General features: G+C 53.7%; 3 protein-coding genes across 5 annotated transcripts; 2 read left to right on the forward strand and 1 right to left on the reverse strand.

The window, feature by feature from the left end:
* Window positions 1-256: 256 nt before the first annotated feature.
* Window positions 257-1,354, reverse strand: Mrpl43 (mitochondrial ribosomal protein L43). Its single transcript, XM_076834274.1, has 3 exons — window positions 1,185-1,354; window positions 975-1,081; window positions 257-871 (listed from the first exon to the last, which is right to left on the reverse strand). Exons 1-3 carry the CDS (start codon window positions 1,313-1,315, stop codon window positions 630-632), a joined length of 480 nt encoding a protein of 159 aa, XP_076690389.1. The 5' UTR covers window positions 1,316-1,354; the 3' UTR covers window positions 257-629.
* Window positions 1,355-1,428: 74 nt separating this feature from the next.
* On the forward strand, window positions 1,429-6,866 carry Twnk (twinkle mtDNA helicase). 2 transcript variants are annotated; one of them, XM_076835301.1, is made up of 6 exons: window positions 1,429-3,309; window positions 3,488-3,520; window positions 3,638-3,728; window positions 3,978-4,085; window positions 4,588-4,729; window positions 5,644-6,866. In XM_076835301.1, the coding sequence occupies exons 1-6, from the start codon at window positions 2,067-2,069 to the stop codon at window positions 5,908-5,910; spliced, it is 1,884 nt and encodes a 627-aa protein (XP_076691416.1). In that variant the 5' UTR covers window positions 1,429-2,066; the 3' UTR covers window positions 5,911-6,866. The 2 variants fall into 2 exon arrangements, with proteins under 2 accessions (XP_076691416.1, XP_076691415.1); XM_076835300.1 differs by having other exon boundaries at window positions 3,488-3,728.
* A 2,256-nt stretch (window positions 6,867-9,122) lies between these two features.
* Lzts2 (leucine zipper tumor suppressor 2) lies at window positions 9,123-19,139 on the forward strand. Of its 2 annotated transcripts, none has more exons than XM_076835299.1 (5): window positions 9,123-9,288; window positions 14,538-14,987; window positions 15,595-16,266; window positions 16,784-17,053; window positions 17,773-19,139. In XM_076835299.1, exons 2-5 carry the CDS (start codon window positions 14,580-14,582, stop codon window positions 18,454-18,456), a joined length of 2,034 nt encoding a protein of 677 aa, XP_076691414.1. In that variant the 5' UTR covers window positions 9,123-9,288; window positions 14,538-14,579; the 3' UTR covers window positions 18,457-19,139. The 2 variants fall into 2 exon arrangements, with proteins under 2 accessions (XP_076691414.1, XP_076691413.1); XM_076835298.1 differs by lacking the exon at window positions 9,123-9,288 and adding an exon at window positions 11,608-11,999.
* The last annotated feature ends 349 nt before the right edge of the window (window positions 19,140-19,488 follow it).

Raw genomic sequence — 19,488 nt, forward strand, 5'->3', positions numbered from 1 at the left:
CAAGGGATGACATGGATTCATAGCTGCACAAAGAGGGGTCTTGGGGGTGGGAATGGAGCTGGGACTAGGGAAAGCTTGTTATGAGGAACCTTGTAGGAGAATCACCCAGAACTCCCTCCAGGAGTCAGGCCTAGATAATTGCCTAGAACATTGCCTTTGATCCTACTGATACAGGATTATATGTTCTGCTTCTGGTTTTAGGATAATGAAATCTCCAGCTTATGCTTTAAAATGCACACAATTTTGAAGTAAGAACTCAAGTATGATGATAAGTTTAATGACCTCAGTTTTCTAATCTGTACACAATCACACAAGAGGTTTCTTGCCCAATGTCTGGTCACAGTGGAGAACAGCTCAAAGGTTGTGGCAATAGGACATCAAGGATTCTTTAGAAGCCAGCCCTGAATGCCCTGTGTTTTGAGATTACTATAATCAATTTGAATTTCAGAAAACAAAGACCCTGTACAATACTTCAAAGTTCTATCATCTCAGGTTTTGAGGATGACAACTGGATTAGAATTAGAGAGTTCACAAGGTCACTGACCCCTAACTGTGGAAAAAAGGGAAAAAACACTTTACTAAGGCAACAGTCTCAGGTCTAGGGTTGGAGTTGGTAGGGCAACTCTTCTTCACTGCACTTGCACCTGGGCTGGGACAGGATCCCGGAGCTCCCTGGGTCGCAGCCCCAGGAAGGTTGTCGGTTTGTTGGTGAAGGGGTGCCACTGGCCCTGTATACTAGGATTGTCAGTGTGGAAAGGCTTGCGGATGCGGATCACGTCCAAGCCCGACTGGTCTGCCAGCTTCTGCACCAGAGTCGTGATCTCTTCGACCGACTTGCAGTGGATGCTTTCCTCTCGTACAGCTCCGTTAACTGGTAGGGCGGAGACGGAAGCAAACAGGTCAGGTGTCGAGCAAGGGGAGGCTAGAGAACCGAACTCGGACCCCGCCATCCAGCCCTACCCGGCGCCACTCACGGTATTCGGCCACTACTCTGGGCACACAGCACGGCTTCGAGTTCACATATATTACGACCCCTGGGTTCCGTCGGGCGAAGTCGGTCACTTCGCGTTCCACGAACTCCCTGAGAGACCCGGGAAAAGTGAGCTCGGTGACCCCTGACCCGGCGCGACCTCTGCCGGGAATCCTTACTCCCTCTCCACCCCCCTGCGCTTTCCCGCACTCACCTGGCGCCGCGGGACGAGGGCGCGTCTCGGCTGAGGCTAAAACTGAGACGCTGTAGCTGCTGCACGTAGCGACCCAGCCCGTTGTGGAGAACACTGGTCAGAAAGCGACTCGGAGTCCCGCGCGCAGTCATTGCTACCGCTCGGAGGTGGCGGAGCCCAGTTGCGGGAAGTGGGGGCGGGACCTAAAACGAACTTCCGGTTCCGGGGACCTTAGCGCTCCAGAGAGTTTTGCTTCCGAGGTTACCGCGAGTGGCGCGTGCAAACGACCCACGTTGTATGCCGAAGGAGAGAGATGAGGGGCCAGGGGCTGGAGCCTTGGAACTCCTAGAAACAGCAGAGGAAAGACACGGGGAGAGAGGAGCGGGGCGCGTTCTTGGGGTTCAGACTGGCGGGAGTCGTAGAGTAGCGCCCTAGCCGTGTGGAAGGTCCCTGTGAAGGGGAAGGAGTGCGAAGAGGGTCTCCATCTGGGTCCTAAAACAGAGGGACCACAAAAAGGATGCAGAAGGCTGTGACTGTAGAGATGAGTACTACGAGAAGAGTGCGTGGAGGGTTGGTAGAGGTGAGGAAATGATACGGATAGGTAGCGACGAGGACTGCAGAGGGTCACAGAGGTGAGAGAAACCATAAAGGACTGATGATAGAGGTGAGGGAGCCTTTATAGAGGGACATATAGATGTGAAAGGGTCATGTAGATGGGCAGAGATGTGAAGTGGCAATGTAAAAACGCAGAGGAAGATTCAGGGGGATGTTATGACAAGTTTTAGGGGAGATAAGCAAGCTAAAAGTGAACTCTGTGGAGTGTTCCCTAGTGTTTGACCTAATGAAGGCACCCAAACCAGGCATTTAAGGCTTTTCAAGTAGTGAGTTGCTACTCCACTAGAAATGTGGGTCCTCCTCCGGGGTGCATACCCACTCCGGATCTTGCTGCCCCTGCGTGGGGTGTGGATGGGTCGGAGGGGTCTGCCCCGAAGCTTGGTCCCAGGCTCTTCTCGTCGCAGGTACAGGAAGGAGGCTCTTCCAGCCTTGGAGATACCAGTGTTGCCTCTAACTACAACTGAAATTCGGCAGTATTTACGCGCACACGGAATCCCCTTTCAGGATGGCTACAGCTGCCTTCGAGCACCTAGCCCTTTTGTGGGGTCCTCAGAGCCCAAGGATCAGACTAGTGCTGCCACTTCCTTCAGTCTCTTCATTGACAAGACCACAGGCCGCTTTCTCTGCATGACTAGCCTAGCAGAGGGGAGCTGGGAAGACTTCCAAGCAAGCGTGGAGGGACGAGGAGATGGGGCCAGAGAGGGGGCCCTGCTTACTGAGGCTCCAGAAGCTAAGGACATTGAGGAGATCCGGAGGATCTGGGACCGAGCAATACCTCTCTGGGAGCTGCCTGACCCAGAGGAAGCCCAGTTGGCTCGTATGATGTTTGGCCTTACCAAAGTGACAGATGAAACACTCAGGCGTTTCAGTGTTCGATACCTACGACCTGCTCGCAGTCTGGTCTTTCCCTGGTTTTCCCCTCGGGATTTAGGATTACGAGGTCTGAAGCTATTAGGGGCTGAAGGCCAGGGAGATGGAGTACACTACGTGGAGACCACTATTCCCCGGCCTGGTGCCTACCACAACCTGTTTGGATTACCACTGATCAGCCGTCGAGATGTTGAGGTGGTTCTGACCAGTCGTGAGCTGGACAGCCTGGCCTTGAACCAGTCTACAGGGCTGCCCACCCTTGCCCTACCCCGAGGAACCATCTGCTTACCCCCTGCCTTACTCCCTTACCTCGAACAGTTCCGAAGGATTGTGTTCTGGCTAGGGGATGATCTTCGGTCCTGGGAAGCTGCCAAGTTGTTTGCCCGAAAACTGAACCCCAAGCGATGCTCTTTGGTGCGTCCTGGAGACCAACAGCCCCGTCCCCTTGAGGCCATGAACCAAGGCTTAAATCTTTCTCGTATTCTTCGTACTGCCCTGCCTGCCTGGCACAAATCTATTGTGTCCTTCCAGCAGCTTCGGGAAGAGGTGCTAGGAGAAATATCAAATGTGGAGCAAGCAGCTGGTGTCCCCTGGAGCCGTTTTCCAGACCTCAATCGTCTCTTGAAGGGGCACCGGAAAGGCGAGCTGACAGTCTTCACAGGTAACCCTCTGAGAAATCACTGGGTTAAAGGGTCAGAGAATCAGGTGTCAAAAATCTGGATTTAGGCCACTGAAAATGTTGAGAAGGGGGCTTCCCCTCCTAGCTTTATAGCTCTAATCTGTGTTTTGATTTAAGGGACTTTTCTCCTTACCCACGACTGTGTTCATCCCTACTACAGGGCCAACAGGCAGTGGAAAGACAACATTCATCAGTGAGTATGCCCTGGATTTGTGTACCCAGGGGGTGAACACACTATGGGGTAGCTTTGAGATCAGCAATGTGAGACTAGCCCGGGTCATGCTGACACAGTTTGCCATGGGGCGTCTAGAAGAACAACTGGATAAATATGAAGAGTGGGCCGACCGCTTTGAGGACCTGCCTCTCTATTTCATGACTTTCCATGGACAGCAGAGCATAAGGTAAGATCTTTATAGCCCAGCCACTTTGCTTTTCCAGACAAATCCCAGCACTTAGCACCTTTGGTTCCCTTTCCAACTCTAGTGGGAAGTACTTCCAGGTCTCCTTAGATAGGTTTAGGGTTTTCAAAGAATGGGGGCGGGGCGGGGGGGGGCAGAGAACAAATTGCCTGCAGACCAGCTGTTTTGCCTGAGGTGTCTGGAGGCTATTTGTAATTGACTCTTGGGTTCTTTGCCTCTTCTTCTTCCCAGATCTGTAATAGATACAATGCAACATGCAGTCTATGTCTATGATGTTTGTCATGTGGTCATCGACAACTTGCAGTTCATGATGGGTCACGAGCAGCTGTCTACAGACAGGTGATACCCTCTTCTTGTCTAACTTGGATACGTCTTCTGAGGCAGCTGGCCTCTAGGTACACACTCTGTACTCTCTTGTTTTCTGAGAGGTGTACAGGTACATACCACCCTGTATGTATTATTTAGAGTTGGGGGGGGAGTGGCAGCAGGAAGTATGGATGAGGGCCTGATTGTGAGTTCTTGGGTAGAGGAAGTGGAGAGTAGAGTTGGGTGCTTTGTGGGGAGATGTGGGTGGATTAAGGGTATGTGTCTATTCTTGAGTCAGGCGCAGTGGTGTATACCTATAATCCCAGCAACTCAGGAGGCTGAGGCAGGAAGATGGAAGATTCAAAGCGAGTCTCAGCAACTTAACAAGGCCCGAAGCCACTTAGTGAGACCCTGTCTTAAAAAAATAGGGCTGAGAATGTGGTTCAGTGGTTAAGTGCTCCTGGGTTCAATACCCAGTACCAAAACAAAACAAAGTTCTTGACTTTCTGACTGTTCATCAACCTCTTTGGAACAGGATTGCAGCTCAAGACTACATCGTTGGGGCCTTTCGGAAGTTTGCAACAGACAACAGCTGCCATGTGACACTGGTCATTCACCCCCGGAAGGAGGATGATGACAAGGAATTGCAGACAGCATCCATTTTTGGCTCAGCCAAAGTGAGTGGACTTTAAAGGGGCTCAGGCTTTGGAGAGTACAGGGGACAGATGTGGCCAGAGAAAGGTCTCAGTCAGCCTTAGATTATCTTGACTGTAGTAGGAGAGGCAGGAGACAGTGCTTCTGGGGCCATGACATGAAGAATACATGCACCAGAAATACAAAGGCTGGTAATAGTTCTTTGCCCTCTGAGAGCTCACGTCCTCTAGTGAGGGAAACAGTGAGATAGTGATTGTGGCTCATTGTGATGAGAGCTACAATAGGAAGCATAGGTATTTGGGGAACAAAGAGGAGAGATCTGAGTCAGCCTGAGGAGACTTCCCAGAGGAAGTGTTAACAAACATTGTGCTGTAGTTTGGCAGACTAGGTATTAGACAGTCAAGTACATGGGAGTGTCTGCTGGGCATCAGGACCAGCCCAATCCTAAAGATTCCTGTGGTACACTGGGTACCTATTACATGCCAGGCCTGGGCTGGGCACCTGGGAATTCAGGGTGAGGAGCATAAACTCTGTGCCACGATGGAATAGACAAGGGTCTGAGAAAGAGAACAATGCAGCAGAAGTGCAGAAATGATGGCGTTTTCTTCAGGAAATAAGAATGTTCTCTCTGAAGTATGATGTTTAGACTGAGACCTGAATGATGAGAAGCTGGGTTGAGTAGGGTGGCCCACTGTAGAGGAGAGGTGTTGCAAGTCAAGGGAGCAGCACAAAGTCTGAGATAGTAGCAAGCTTACTGTGAAGGAAATGGGAGACTGAAGTGGCCCCAGCATCACTTGTTGAAAGAGCTTTAGTAACGGGGGAGTACTTTTCCATTTCCAGTTCTTACCACTATTCTCTAAACCTTTAGCCTTCTTTTCTGTTTCACTCACATGTCTTCTTAACTCCGGCTTTCCTCTTTCTGCTCCCTGTCTCCTAGGCAAGCCAAGAAGCAGACAACGTTCTGATCCTGCAGGACAGGAAACTGGTAACTGGGCCAGGAAAACGATATCTGCAGGTTTCCAAGAACCGCTTTGATGGAGATGTGGGTGTCTTCCCACTTGAGTTCAACAAGAACTCTCTCACCTTCTCCATCCCTCCAAAGAGCAAAGCCCGGCTCAAGAAGATCAAGGATGACAATGGACTAGTGGCCAAAAAGCCCTCTTCTGGCAAAAAAGGAGCTGTGTCCCAAAACTCTGAGACTTAACTCAGGCCAGGGCCCCAATCCCTACCAGTCAGAAACCCCTAAGCCTTCAAGTGAAGGCAACCCAGAGCAGTCACTGAAATGAGCTGACGGGACAGGCTGGGCCATAGACACTTTCTTGGTCTTCTGCTAGGACTTCTCTGTCCTATAGTCCTGAGCTATAGGCCCTTTTCAGGCTAGGACAGGGTTTCATAGTGAGGAAATTCAATTTAGCTACTGTTTCCAAGAACTATCGTGTACTGGGCTTTCCTCAAGGTCCTGAATATACAGCACTGAAAAGAAAAATAAGGTCTCTGTTTCCACAGAACCAGTGTTTTAGTTGAAGAAACAAGACAAGCAATGAACAAGTAAACAGAAAAAGTTTTAATTAGTAAAAATACTATAAAGAAAATAGTAATGTGATGGGGTGCTCATGGGCTAGCATAGATGAAATGGCCTACAAATGTTGGCAGCATGCATGTAGTTAGGGCCTCAAGAATTAGAAGGATTGGATCATATGAGTATCTAGGGAGAAGGATCCAGGCAGAGAAAAGCAGAGAGTTCTGAGATGGGAATAAGCAAGTCAAATTCAAGATAGTGAGGTCAGGCCCCCTGAACCTAAAGTGGGATAGGAAACTCCTTCCTGAAACAGCATCCTTTTAGGCTTTTGGAGCCAGAAGGTGACATGATGGGTAGCAAGTCCCCCTGCTTCCTGCTTTGTTGAGTCAGGCATGAGGTGGCACCTTCTAAAATTAAAATTGATCCTTGGTGCTTAGCTCTGTAATATCAGGGCCTCAAATTGAGAAGGGAGCTTCCTCCTGCTTGATTACTTGGCCATGCAGCCATAATAGGAAGCTATGAGCCTAAATGCCTGGGCACTGTTTCCATTATATGTAACTTCAGATGAACAGCTGGAGTTAGAACTTTTTATAAAGACTTTTTCTTGTTTTACTGAAAAAAAAAAATAATTCTTTCCATTACCTTTGTTTCTATGCTTTTTCCTATTTGTCCACCAGGTGTCTCCCCAGTCTAACTGGACTTGACTCTGAATTGGGAGTGGATGGGTCCCCTCCCCCACTTGGAGCTTTTGAGCTGTGGGCTCCGTGGAAGTGGGGGCATTAAAAGGTCTTCACATCCACCTCCCCTTTATATCTCTTCTTGCCCTGGGGCTGGGAGGGTAGGGTACTATGTTAACTTCCCTGAGACTCCCCATGAGATTCTTGGCAGAGGTATGGGGTCAGTGGGCCATATGTCCAGGCCCTATCTGACCAGCTGTCCCTCTTCCCTCTGTGATGTGAGCCACTCATCTCTGAATGTGGACTCAAGACCCAAAATATTCTAATCTCTACCCCTCCCCTATCCATTTCCCTCCTCCTGTACCCTCTCTCAGGTTAATATGTGCCAAAACTCCTGGGGACTTTTTAAAAACATAGAACCTAAGCCCTGCTCCCCGCTCCCACCCATTATGCACACATTTTGGAGTTTGAGGAAGGGTACAGAAGTCCTCATTTTAACAAGCTCTGTAGGAGATTATAAAATAGATGATCCGTAGACCCTCTCAGAAATATTCCTAAATGATGCTACTTTGTCATCTCACTTCCTCAGGTATTCTGAATTTCCAGTTTCCCTTTGAATTTGCCTGAAAAAATGGTAAGGAAACAAGAATCCCTTTTTATGAGTAGGAGGAAGGTTTTTGCTCCATGGAAGCAGAGCTTCCTTTTCAAGGTCTTCCAGTCAACCCAAGGTGGGGCTTCTGGGACCCTGTGTAAGGGTCTGGAGTCTGAGAACTGTGGCCACAAACATCTCCAAAAACAGACCTTGGAGCAAAGCTGCTGCTGGCTGTTTTCTGTGGGGAAGATCCTGGGGGTGGGAGTAGTTTCTCCAGGGTTTGCTTTCTTGGGGGTCTCTCCCAGACTGGCTGGAGCCAGGCCTCCCTAATCCTGCAGTAATCATTTCCAGCCGTTGGCTGGTCTAGGCCTCATCCAGGGTCTGTAACACTGTATGTCAGCCATGCTTTCCAGATGTACAGTACCAGACCAGTCCTAACCTACAAGAATATGAATTCCACATTTAGTCTTCCACAAATGTCTGATATGTTGGAAAATCATTTAGGGGTTTCCAGTAGGGGATCTTTGTGAAGGCTATGAATTGAGGATTTGGGGATAGAGGGATAGATACACACTTGTTTGTCTTGCTCCACCCTCCTGGAAGACACCCCTACACAGTGCAAACCAGAATGATGAGGGGAAGGGGAAGCTAACACTGTGCAGCCCCCATCCCCTATACAAATATTCCCCTCCATACCTGCCTTAAACTCCCCACATTAAGATGTAGCCCAGAGTATTTTCAGAAGTTCCTGGAGCCAAGAAAGCAAAGGGTGGGGGAGATACTTGAGTCAAGTTTTCTGGGATAAGGCTGGTAATCCGCCAGTGTTCAACAACTTAACAATTTCTCTGAGAGTTCATTAAGGGGCTGTCCAAGCAGTGACCAGTTGGATCTGTAGGTTTATCCTCAGATTGACTGTGTATTTGTCACATGTAGCTGTGAGGGGCAGCTTCCATACTTTAGACGTGTTTGAGAAGAGACTAAACTCACCCTGAGTCCTGCAGCCCCAGTACTCTTGGCTGCAAACAAGGCCCAGATACCTGTAGACTGAGCCTTTCCACAGGCTGCCTTGAGTACCAGGGAGGGAGGGAGGGAGCTCTTGGTGCCTCCCTGCAATACAGGCCAACTTCCTGTTTGTGCCTGTGGGTGGGACTTTATGAGTCTAAGGGAAACATAGCCAGGCCTTGTGGGGGGCCAGGACTGACAACTGGCTCACCTGGGAAGGCACCTACCCCAGGGAAAGGGGCGGTGTTGATTCTGCTTGGGCAGCCCCAAGCAAAGGTGTATGTGTTGCCAAAAGGTCGGGGGAGCTGTTTTGGTTAAACCCAAGCCTTCTGTGTCTGCCTTACAGGGGTTTTCCTTGATTCAGAAGTAGGTTGAGAGTGGATCGGGTTGGGCTCTCTACCGAGCATGGGAGGGTGACAGAGTCAAGCTCCATACCTTTAGGGTAGCGAGGTAATGTAGCTCTGAGTCACGTGCTGCCTGTCCCTTCTCCAGGTGGAAAGCCATGAAGTCAGTCCACAGGGGCAGCCTCCGGCCACTATGGAGCTCTTTTTGGATTGAGTATTGAGTGGGTTGTTGAGGGGGTGTGGGGAAGACCACTCCCCTCCCCGGGTGGGGGGCGCGGCCTCAGCCGCCCCGCCCCGCCCCGCTCCACCAGGTCGGACCAGGCTGGTGCCGGGAGCCCGGAGCCCGGAGCCCGGAGCGGGCTAGGGATCGGCGTTCTCGCCCTTAGGAAGTGGGCGCGCTGGAGCAGGAGCTTGGCGGGAGCTGGAGCGGCGGTGCAGGTGGCGCTAGGTGAGTGGCAGGGCGGTGGGGGTGCAGGAACCCCCACCTCCCGCTTCACTCCGGAACGAACTTTCTGAGTCTGGGCACACTGAAGGTTAGTGTGAGAAGGGGTGGGTCTCCCTGCTCCGTGGGACGCAGGCGAAGAGTCCGAACAGCAAAGCGACATAGAAACCGACGGACCTAAACACACGCGTGTACACAGACCCACGCATGCATTTGGGACACATGAACACACGTGCGTTCGGAAAGGACGCACCCAGTTGGATACCCTAGCAGTCTGAGCGATCCGCGCCGACCCCTGCCGGCAGGGTGATGCTAATTTAGTCGTGGGTGGGGGAAAGGGGACTCCCCGTGACCGCCAGCGGGGGCGGGCAGGGTGGGACCCATCCGGAGGTTCTTGCTTCCCAGCCACCTCCCTGCAGGTGATAACCAAGACGTAAACAGGCGCCGAGCACGTGATTGCTCCGCAGATTGGTGGGCTGTGCTCCCCTAACCCCACCACAGGACGGCGACCAGGCCAGGGAGTTTGCTTGGTCAGGTGCGGGGCTGATTCCATTATCTGCCTGGGGCGGTGATAAGCCCTCTTCTAGAAATAGGAGCACAACGCCCCCTGGAGCCAGGGTGGATGGGAGGCCGAGAGACTATTAGGCTGGAAGGCGTTATTTACTTGGACTTCTCACCTTACACTTCCGAAACACTTTGCTGAAGTCCGCATCCCTGAGGGTATCGGAGGGAGGCCCTTGATGGCAGTGGACAGCTGCCCCCGTCTCTTACCCCCAGCCCAAGGGGCAGCTGCCTGTGGGTCCCTTTCTACCACCACGTCCACCTTTTGCAGATCTGGGAGCTCCTCCTCGCAGAGTAGGTACCGAGAGCCCACCCGTGCAAGAGTGGGAGCCTCCTATCCCCACAGGGAATGCTAGAGAGTAAATGACCCCTCAATACCCAAGGGGCCTACCCCCTCTAGTAAGAAGGAAGAGCCCCCACCCCCGCCCCCAGGGAATGAAGGAGGGGGCTGCAATCCTGCCTTCCTCCCCGCCCCACCCCCACCCCTCCACACGCTGAGCCCAGCTGCTGCCTAAGCTTCTGGGCCGGCTGCCAGAAAGGGGAGGAGGCTCTTAGTACCCCTGGAGGCAGGGAGGGGGCAAGGCCAGAGGAGGGGGTCTTTACTGGGGAGAGGGATTCATTCTGTTCTTGTGAGGCTAAGGGTCTGGGGTGAGCCTCAGGGTGGTTGGGCTGTTTCCCTTTCCAGGGAAAAAGAAAGAAAAACAACCCTTTCCATGGAGCTAAAAATAGAGCTGAGAGCCGGCCAGGCTGTGGCCTGGAAGGGGGGGGATGCTCCTTCCTGGGGCCCAGCCTGCTCTGGCAGGCCAGGGGTGGGGGGTGGGGGCGTGTATAGAAGGAGGAAGGTTGGATTTGCTTAGGGATATCGCATCAGCTGACCTGACCAGGTCACCGAGACCCCTTAGGGAAAGTCCGGGGTAGTTTCTGAGGGGGGGGGGGTGTTTAAGAAGTTGTCAGAGTGTCTAATAAGACTTGTCAATGAGTGAATAATGGTTAGGAGACCCAAGTCTATTTAAGTTTATGACTGGGTGCAAAGGACTGTGAATTGGGAGACACGGTGCACAATAGGCATATGGCATCCAGGGTCTCCGTGTGTGAGTTGGCCTGGAAGATTGTGGAAAGGAGAAACACGCAACCACGTGATGGATGAGACCGTGTGATGTGGCTGCCTGAGACTGAATGTGGGAAAGGTCGTGTGGGTGTTAAGATTGTGTTGTTTTCGAGAGGGTGAAAATATTTGTGACCCTGAGAAACAGTGGAATGTTGTCTGCTTTGAGGCTGGTGTAGGTTTAGACTGTAGGTTTGGATCGCTTATCCCAGCGATTGGTGGGGCCAGAGGCCGCCCCCCTCCGAGCAATGACCTCTTCTAGCAAATGACTCGGAGGGCAAGTTGTGGAGCACGGATCCGCGCCAGCGGCAGGCCTGGGCTTGCGGGCCAGGGCCCAGTGCTGGGGAGTGAAGTGGGTGACCCCCACAGTGGGGAGCGACTGGTGTGTGATCAGAACTGGCCGCCAGGTGGCGCCGCCTCCGCAAATCCAAGTGTGCCGCCTCCAACCCGTTGGGGGTGGGGCAGGCAGCGACCGGGCCTCGGCCTCGACTTGTGCCCAGGCTCGGGGCGCTATTAGTTGAAGGCGAGCAACTAGCCCTCGGCCTCTTGTCTGGACTAAGAAGCTGGAGAGTGTCTGGGGCGGGGGGAGGCTTCTCCTAGAGAAGCGGAGGGGGAGGGGACGCCGCTAGCGCGCCTTGGCCCTTTGTGCTTGAACAATGACCAGCTGCCACCGGCCCCGGGGGCCAGGCTAGGGTAGAGGGTGACCCGCCCGCCAAGTTCCGAGCCCCAAAACACATGTCCACCCGGCTTCGCAGGGAGGGATCCTGAACGCTGCCGTGCAGCTCCTGCGTGCACCCTGGCGGACACGCGTGACGTGGGGTGCTTGCGCGTGTCTGCGCCCCAGGGCGTGGACGCCCCTTGGACCCTCCTCTGCGCCGCACCGCCCACTCGGGCCCGGCGGGGGCTGGCCCGGGCTGGGGGCACCGCCGAGGCGGAGGCGGGGCCGGGTCAGCCCGGCTGCTCCGAGTGGCCGCGCACGGGCCAGAGCGGGCGACGCGCCTGTGGAGCGCTTGGGGCGGCCCGGGGCTGAGCATGGAGCGACGCAGCGGAGGTGAGGGGGCCAGGGCTGGGTCGCCCCAACTTCTCGTGGTGCAGTCTGGTAGGGAGGTGACATTCCACCGCCGCCCCCCCCTTCATGAAAGCCGAGGGGGGGTGGACTGAAGGGTGGGTTGGGGGCTCCCTGCTTCCTGTCGGGAAATGGGAACTCAGACTTGTTCCTGCTTGACTGGTCCTTGGAGTTTGGGAGGGGGAGAGACTTTCCCCAACTCTGCAGCCCTTCAAACTGAGGTCTGTGAGATCTGGGATCTTGGCCAGATGCCTCTCTGCCCCTGGCTGAACCTCAATCCCCCCAGCCCTCTAAACTGGGAGGCATCCCTATGCCAGAGTGATTGTTCAGGGAGTGCTGGGGAGAACGAGGGGTTCCCTTTTCCCACAGCCACAAACGCGTTTCTCAAAATGGAGCCTCACTTGCCCCTCCTTCTCTCTTGGGCTCCAAGAGCGGGAGCCCGGCTGGCTGGGCCTGGTTTTCCAGACGCCTGGCTCTCAAGACCCACTCCATGTCCCTCTGGATTTAGGGACCCTTGGTTCTGTGGCTTAAGTGACTCTGGTTCCCACTAGGTCTGCCTCTGTCTCCTCGTGTCTTAGCCTCTCTGCCTCTGAGTCTTTGTCTCTTGTCTTTGGGTCTGTCTTTCTGAGTCTGTCTACAGCCACCCTTTGCTCTGGTCACTCTGTGCTGTCTTAAGTGAGAAGTGCACACACAGTGCCTGCCGTTTCCCCACTATTCTTCCGTGCCCCGGAATGGTGCCTGAGAGTGGGGAGGACAAGAGGGGAAACTTTATCAGCTTTGCTCGGGGATGGGGCTTATGGGGTAGTCTCAGCCCCCACCCTTGCCCTGCCCTGCAGAGGAGTCTATGATTGCACCCTGCACCCAGCTCACCTCCTGCCTGGCTCCCAGCAACTCCTCCCTCATTCTGGTCTCCTTCGTGGTAGTTCTCAGTGTTGTAGTGCCTATCCACTTGGGTGGGGGTAAAGAGGATAGACTCAATGGAGCACAGGCAAGAAAAGGGGAACAGATTGGGCAAAGGAGTCAGATATTGTGAGTCTTACCTCTCCCCACCCCTCAAGAGGGTAAAAAAAAAATCAGACTCCCACCCACCCAAGGACCCTGCATGCCACTCAAGCCTCTACCTGTTCCTGCACTTGCTCACACTCCTACAGACTCCTTTTTACATACTTGTACATGCTCACCTTCCTGTTCACATACTCATGTAAGATACACATAGCAGTTTACACCTAAACTTGCATATACATAAAGGCACTGATACATCTATCCAAACATTTTCTCTGATATAATCACATTCAGACCCAAGTTCACTGACATATGCATTTGCGTTTACCTACATTATAATATTGACCTCTTATTCACTACACACACATACTTTCATGTATGTATGGAATGTTCTGGTACATCTGCCCAAACACATATATTCATACCTCCTCCTGATGTACCCACACATTTTCATATACATGGACAGTGTTCATTTTCATGCTCCTGTACATACAGTCATGCACACAAATAAATAAATATGCCCACTCCTACTCCTGTGAAGTTCTCTGTCCACTTCTTGGCCCTTGCTCTGCATGATGACTTCAGCAGATGCCTAAGTCCTGGTCATCAACAGTCTCAGTACTGGGAGGGAGTTCCGGGTGGAGGTTTTGCTATCCCCTTCCAGGAAGGAGCAGGGCCTGGGGAGTGGAACCCTCTTGCTTGAGATTCTGGCAAGGGAATTTGGGAGCAGCTGCTAGAGGTGGTGGTAGGCTTCTGCATGTATCCCCTGGGGCTTACTTTGGAGACCAGCTAAAGCTGGAAGGTTTCATAGAGGTTAGCTGCAGGGCAGAGACTGTCCAGCCTCTTTGGATCCTAACTATGGATTGTGGAGAAGCTAGGAGTTGTCATAGAAGTAAGCATGAGCTTGCCTCTACCTCTGAAAGGCAGGGGACCCCAGAGGGCTCCTTAAAAGCTGTGGGGTTCCTGTTTATCCAGCTCCACCTTTGCCGCCTCTCTGTCTGAGAGAAACTGAGGCCCAGCAGGGGGAGGTTGGGCACTACCTGGCCTCAGCTGTTTGTTCCCTAATTACCATCTGAGTTGCTGATTGCATCCCTGATGTTGCAGCCTAAACTGCCCTGTAATGAGGTCACCTGTCCCAGGAGAGCAGGGACCTACCTGTGCTTGGAACTGGTGGAGATGGCTCCACACCTCACCTGAGCCCTGACCTCTTATAGGTTTGAGCTTGGGCCTGGATCTCCATTGCCAAATGGCCCTATGTAACCTCCCAGACCTCCCATCCCTTCATCTCTGCTTGGTGAAATCAGTCAACCTGTTCAGACCAGAGTTGGGCAGTGGTCTGGCACCTAGAAAGGATTGAGGTTCATGCCAGTGTTTGGAGGAGAAGGCTTGCGAGGGATTCGGACTTTTTATTGGTGCTGGGGTGGAGGGAGGTTGACCTGGATCACAGGATCAGGAGAAGACCTTGTATGGGGATGGGGCTAATGGTGGAGGGACTCTGACACCACGGCCCTGCTTACACAGGTTGCCCTCGAGGCCCTTGGCCAGGCCTGAGCCTCTGCTGCCATGGCCATTGTGCACACTCTGCCTGTGCCACTGGAGCCAGCTCCTGAGGCCACAGCTGCCCCACAAGCTCCCACCATGGGCAGCGTGAGCAGTCTCATCTCTGGCCGGCCCTGCCCTGGGGGGCCAGCTCCTTCTCGCCACCACGGCCCCCCTGGGCCCACCTTCTTCCGCCAGCAGGATGGGCTGCTACGGGGTGGCTATGAGACACAGGAACCACTGTGCCCAGCTGTGCCCCCCAGGAAAAATGTCCCCGGCACCAGCTTCACCTACATCAATGAGGATTTCCGAACAGAAACACCCCCCAGCCCAAGCAGTGACATTGAGGATACACGAGAGCAGCGGGCACGCAGTGCCCACCTCCGTGGTCCCCCACCAAAGCTCATCCCTGTCTCTGGAAAGCTGGAGAAGGTAAGGACCAGCCCCTCTTTGGTAGTCTGGGTAGAATCAAAACCCCCCTCCCCGGGGAAGCAGGAATTTGTAAGCCTTTTTACAGGGTAGAATGTGAGCTCGAGAGTCACCAGTCCTGGTTTCTAATCCCACCTGTCACATTCTGGCTGTGTGACCTTAGGGGAATCACTTAGTCTGTCTGAGCCCATTTTCTGTTATCAGTCTAGTCAAGGTAGACTTTCATTGGCTGTCATGAGAATTAAATCAAATAATGCTTAGCATGGTACTGAGGACCTACCTAGCAAGTATTCAGTAAATCTTAGTTTCTTCAGTTATCAGTGTCCAACAACCATGAGTTTGATTTGGACAAGGCCCTATGGCCTTGCTCAGCCTCCATTTCCTCATCAGTAATATGGGAATGGTGATAATGTTTTACTCGTCTGTCATAATTGACAGGAAATGAACCTTTTGAATCACTTGACATAAAGCTGACACCCAGGAAGCCCTCTGCCAGTGGTAGCAATTGTTATTAATGTATGGGGGTTGGAGGTGGGAGGGCAGGGAGCATGACAAGGGCTTTGAAGGATCAGGCAGCTCATCCTCAGTGTTATGTGGTACCTTGTTTCAGAACATGGAGAAAATCCTGATCCGCCCAACAGCCTTCAAGCCAGTGCTGCCCAAACCTCGAGGGGCGCCCTCCCTACCTAGCTTCCTGGGTCCTCGAGCCACAGGATTGTCTGGGAGCCAAGGCAGCCTGACACAGCTGTTTGGGGGCCCTGCCTCCTCCTCCTCCTCTTCCTCCTCTTCCTCTGCTGCTGACAAGCCCCTGGCATTGAGTGGCTGGGCCAGTGGCTGCCCCTCAGGGACTCTATCTGACTCTGGCAGAAATTCTTTGTCCAGCCTGCCTACCTACAGCACCGGGGGTGCTGAACCAGTCACCACCTCCCCAGGCGGGCACCTACCCTCCCATGGTTCTGGGCGGGGGGCATTGCCTGGGCCAGCCCGAGGGGCCCCTACTGGGCCCTCCCACTCAGACAGTGGCCGGTCCTCCTCCAGCAAGAGCACAGGCTCTCTGGGGGGACGTGTGGCTGGGGGGCTCTTGGGTAGTGGTCCCAGGGCCTCCCCTGACAGTTCCTGTGGGGACCACTCCCCGCCACCCCCACCCCCACCTCCCCCTTCGGATGAGGCCCTGCTGCACTGTGTCCTGGAAGAAAAGCTCCGAGACCGAGACCGTGACCGTGAGGCAGATCTGCAGCAACTGCGGGACAGTCTGGATGAGAGCGAGGCCACCATGTGCCAGGTGTGGTCAGTGGTGGTATTGGGGGTGGTGTGGCAGAACATCCAAAGATACTGGGAGTGCAAGGAACATTTCCATTTGGTGGGGAGACGGGGATGGGCAGTTAGATTAACACCCCCTGGTGTCACCTGCAGAGTGATAAGGAGTCAGAGCACTGCCAGCCATGTGCCAATTTTTAAAAATTGAGCAAGTTACTTAACCTTACAGAGCTTCAGTTTCTCCATCTATAGATGGAGATATTTCTGGCTCCATAGGGTCATCATGAGAAATAAGGCAAAGGATATAAAGTGCTAGCCTGGCACCTCGGAAGTGCAGTGTAAATGCTTGGTGTTACTATGGTGGTTGTTTCTATTATTATCATAAAAGCCATTCTTACTACTATTGTAATAATTATTACTGGTTTCATGGACTCTGCCCTCTTAGAACCCAAACTGTGGGCCACCTGGGCAGTGAGCAGGTGAGGGTGGCAGGGCTCAGTCTGGGGAACCTGAGCAGGACAGACCTGCCTTCTCGCCCATAGGCATTCGGAGAGCGGCAGCGACACTGGCCTCGAGAACGTGAGGCCCTGCGTGAGGACTGTACAGCCCAGGCGCAGCAGGCCGCACAGCGAGCCCAGCGTACCCAACAGCTGCTGCAGCTGCAGGTGTTCCAGCTGCAGCAAGAGAAGCGCCAGTTGCAGGATGACTTCGCACAGCTGCTGCAGGAGCGTGAGCAGCTGGAGAGGCGCTGTGCCACCTTTGAGCGGGAGCAGCGGGAACTTGGACCACGGCTGGAGGAGACCAAGTGGGAGGTGCGCCAGACCAGGAGGGACAGGCAGGAGGGTGACACCAGGACACACCCTGGAAACACAGGCCCAACTATACACTCCCTCAACCAGCCGCCCCAGAGTGCCTGCCCTTTCTCACCTCTGTGAGATAAGGACCCTCAGATCTCCCTTTTTGGGTGGGGTTCTCCTCCTGCCTCCATGTTAGGTCTCCTTGTTGGTCTAGCCTGGTGCCCACATAGCCAGTGGCACTGCTGTCTCACTGCCTTCCCTACAAGGTGGGTATTATTAATATCCCTATTTTAAACACAAAGAAACTGAGGCCCAGAAAAGCTGGAGCCAAGACTCACTCACACAACAGAGGCAGAAGTAAGATTTGAACCCAGGCTCTGATGTCAGTTCTCACACCCAAGAATGTGGTGCCTCTCACCTGGACACGTGCTCTGCCCATGGTTGCTCCCACTCCCGCACCACAACCACCTTGTTCCCGCAGCTAGGCAGTGCTTCCAGAGTATCTTCTGATGTTTTGATAACACCAGCTTTGAAGGAAAAAGATCTGGTCTGTGTTCCCCTTTAACTACTTACAAGGTGTGTGACATTGGATATGTGGCTAGGCTCACCTCGGTGTCTCTATCTGTAAAATGGAGGTAATAATTGAGCTTCCTGAATGCCCAGCATGATGCCCAGGGCCTGATCCCCTGAGAGAACCCTTCTCACCATCCTTCCTGACCATCTCCCACCCTCAGGTGTGCCAGAAGTCAGGCGAGATCTCCCTGCTGAAGCAGCAACTGAAGGAGTCTCAGGCAGAGCTGGTACAGAAGGGCAGTGAGCTGGTGGCACTACGGGTGGCACTGCGGGAGGCCCGGGCTGCTCTGCGGGTCAGTGAGGGCCGAGCCCGGGGCCTGCAGGAGGCAGCCCGAGCCCGGGAGTTGGAGCTGGAGACCTGCTCCCAGGAGCTACAGCGCCACCGCCAGGAGGCCGAGCGGCTCCGAGAGAAGGCCGGACAGTTGGACGCTGAGGCAGCTGGACTCCGGGAGCCCCCTGTACCACCTGCCACGACTGATCCATTCCTCCTGGCAGAGAGTGACGAGGCCAAGGTGCAGCGGGCAGCAGCTGGGGCAGGAGGCAGCCTGCGGGCCCAAGTGGAGCGGCTGCGGGTGGAGTTACAGCGAGAACGACGGCGAGGCGAAGAGCAGAGGGACAGCTTTGAGGGGGAGCGACTGGCCTGGCAGGCCGAGAAGGAGCAGGTGATCCGCTACCAGAAGCAGCTGCAACACAACTACATCCAGATGTACCGGCGCAACCGGCAGCTGGAGCAGGAGCTGCAGCAGCTCAGCCTGGAGCTGGAGGCCCGTGAGCTCGCCGACCTGGGTCTGGCTGAGCCAGCACCTTGCATCTGCCTGGAGGAGATCACTGCCACTGAAATCTAGGACTCCAGCTCCACAGTGAGCTTCACTGAAGGGGCCAGGAGCCACAGGTCCACTCAGACCCCAGGACCCAGTGAGCATCCCCAAGTCTCAGGGTCTCAGAGCCGCTTGTCTTCCAGGGTACAGGCCTCTAGGCCCTGCTAAGAACTTGGGCGTCCCTGACTTGGAGGAGCAAGATCAGACCCCTTGAACGTCCCCCATGTTCACTTTATCCAGAGGCTCCTACTATTCTGCCCATCTCACTCCCCAGCTGCTGCCAATGCCACCCCACCAGTTCTGTTTGTCCCAGATGCTTGACAGCCCTTTCCAGCCATCAGAGCTGGGAAGAGGAAGGGGCTTCCTCATCTCCACATTCTCCCCACCCCAAAGCCAGAGAGAGCCAGATGGCACCAGCTGCTCCAGATGTGCCTGCCCCCACTTTGACCATGTTGGGGGACAGGGCTGGAACTGGGGTCTGATCCCCATGTCCCAGCTCTGCAGCCTCCCTCCTGGGCTGAGGGGGCTGAAGTCAGACCAAAGGAAGAACTCAGAAATGTCTTGTTTATTTGTATTTGTGACAAGCTGCCCTTCCCAACACCCAGGTTTATGGCCTTGTTTTCACTTGTATATTTTTCACACTGTAAATTTCTTGTACAAACCCAAAGAAAAAATTAAAAAAATTTTTTTTGGTTTTTAAAAAACATGAATATGCTGGATAAACGAGTGCTGGAGGAACTTGTTTGACCTCCATCCTTTCATTGTTTGCTGGCAACTCCCACACCTCTCATAGCTCTAACTAAGGAGAGGAAGGGCCATGGGGGAAGGACAAGTCCAGCAGAAAGTGAGGTCCTAGTGTACCACAGCATGAAAGTGTCTCTGTTAGGAACTGGAAAAGCTTTCTATCTTGTCCCTTGCACTGAATGCTACTTGGAACTGGGGGTGGATGCATTGACCCCTTGAGGATTCTCATCAGTTTTTGTCCCTCAATTCTTTAGGGAATTGGGGGTGGGGGAGAGGGGACATGAGAAGATGCCCACCAATCCTAGGCTCCAGACC

This window comes from Callospermophilus lateralis, chromosome 15 (genome assembly GCF_048772815.1).
Source record: "Callospermophilus lateralis isolate mCalLat2 chromosome 15, mCalLat2.hap1, whole genome shotgun sequence".
Lineage (NCBI taxonomy): Eukaryota > Metazoa > Chordata > Mammalia > Rodentia > Sciuridae > Callospermophilus > Callospermophilus lateralis.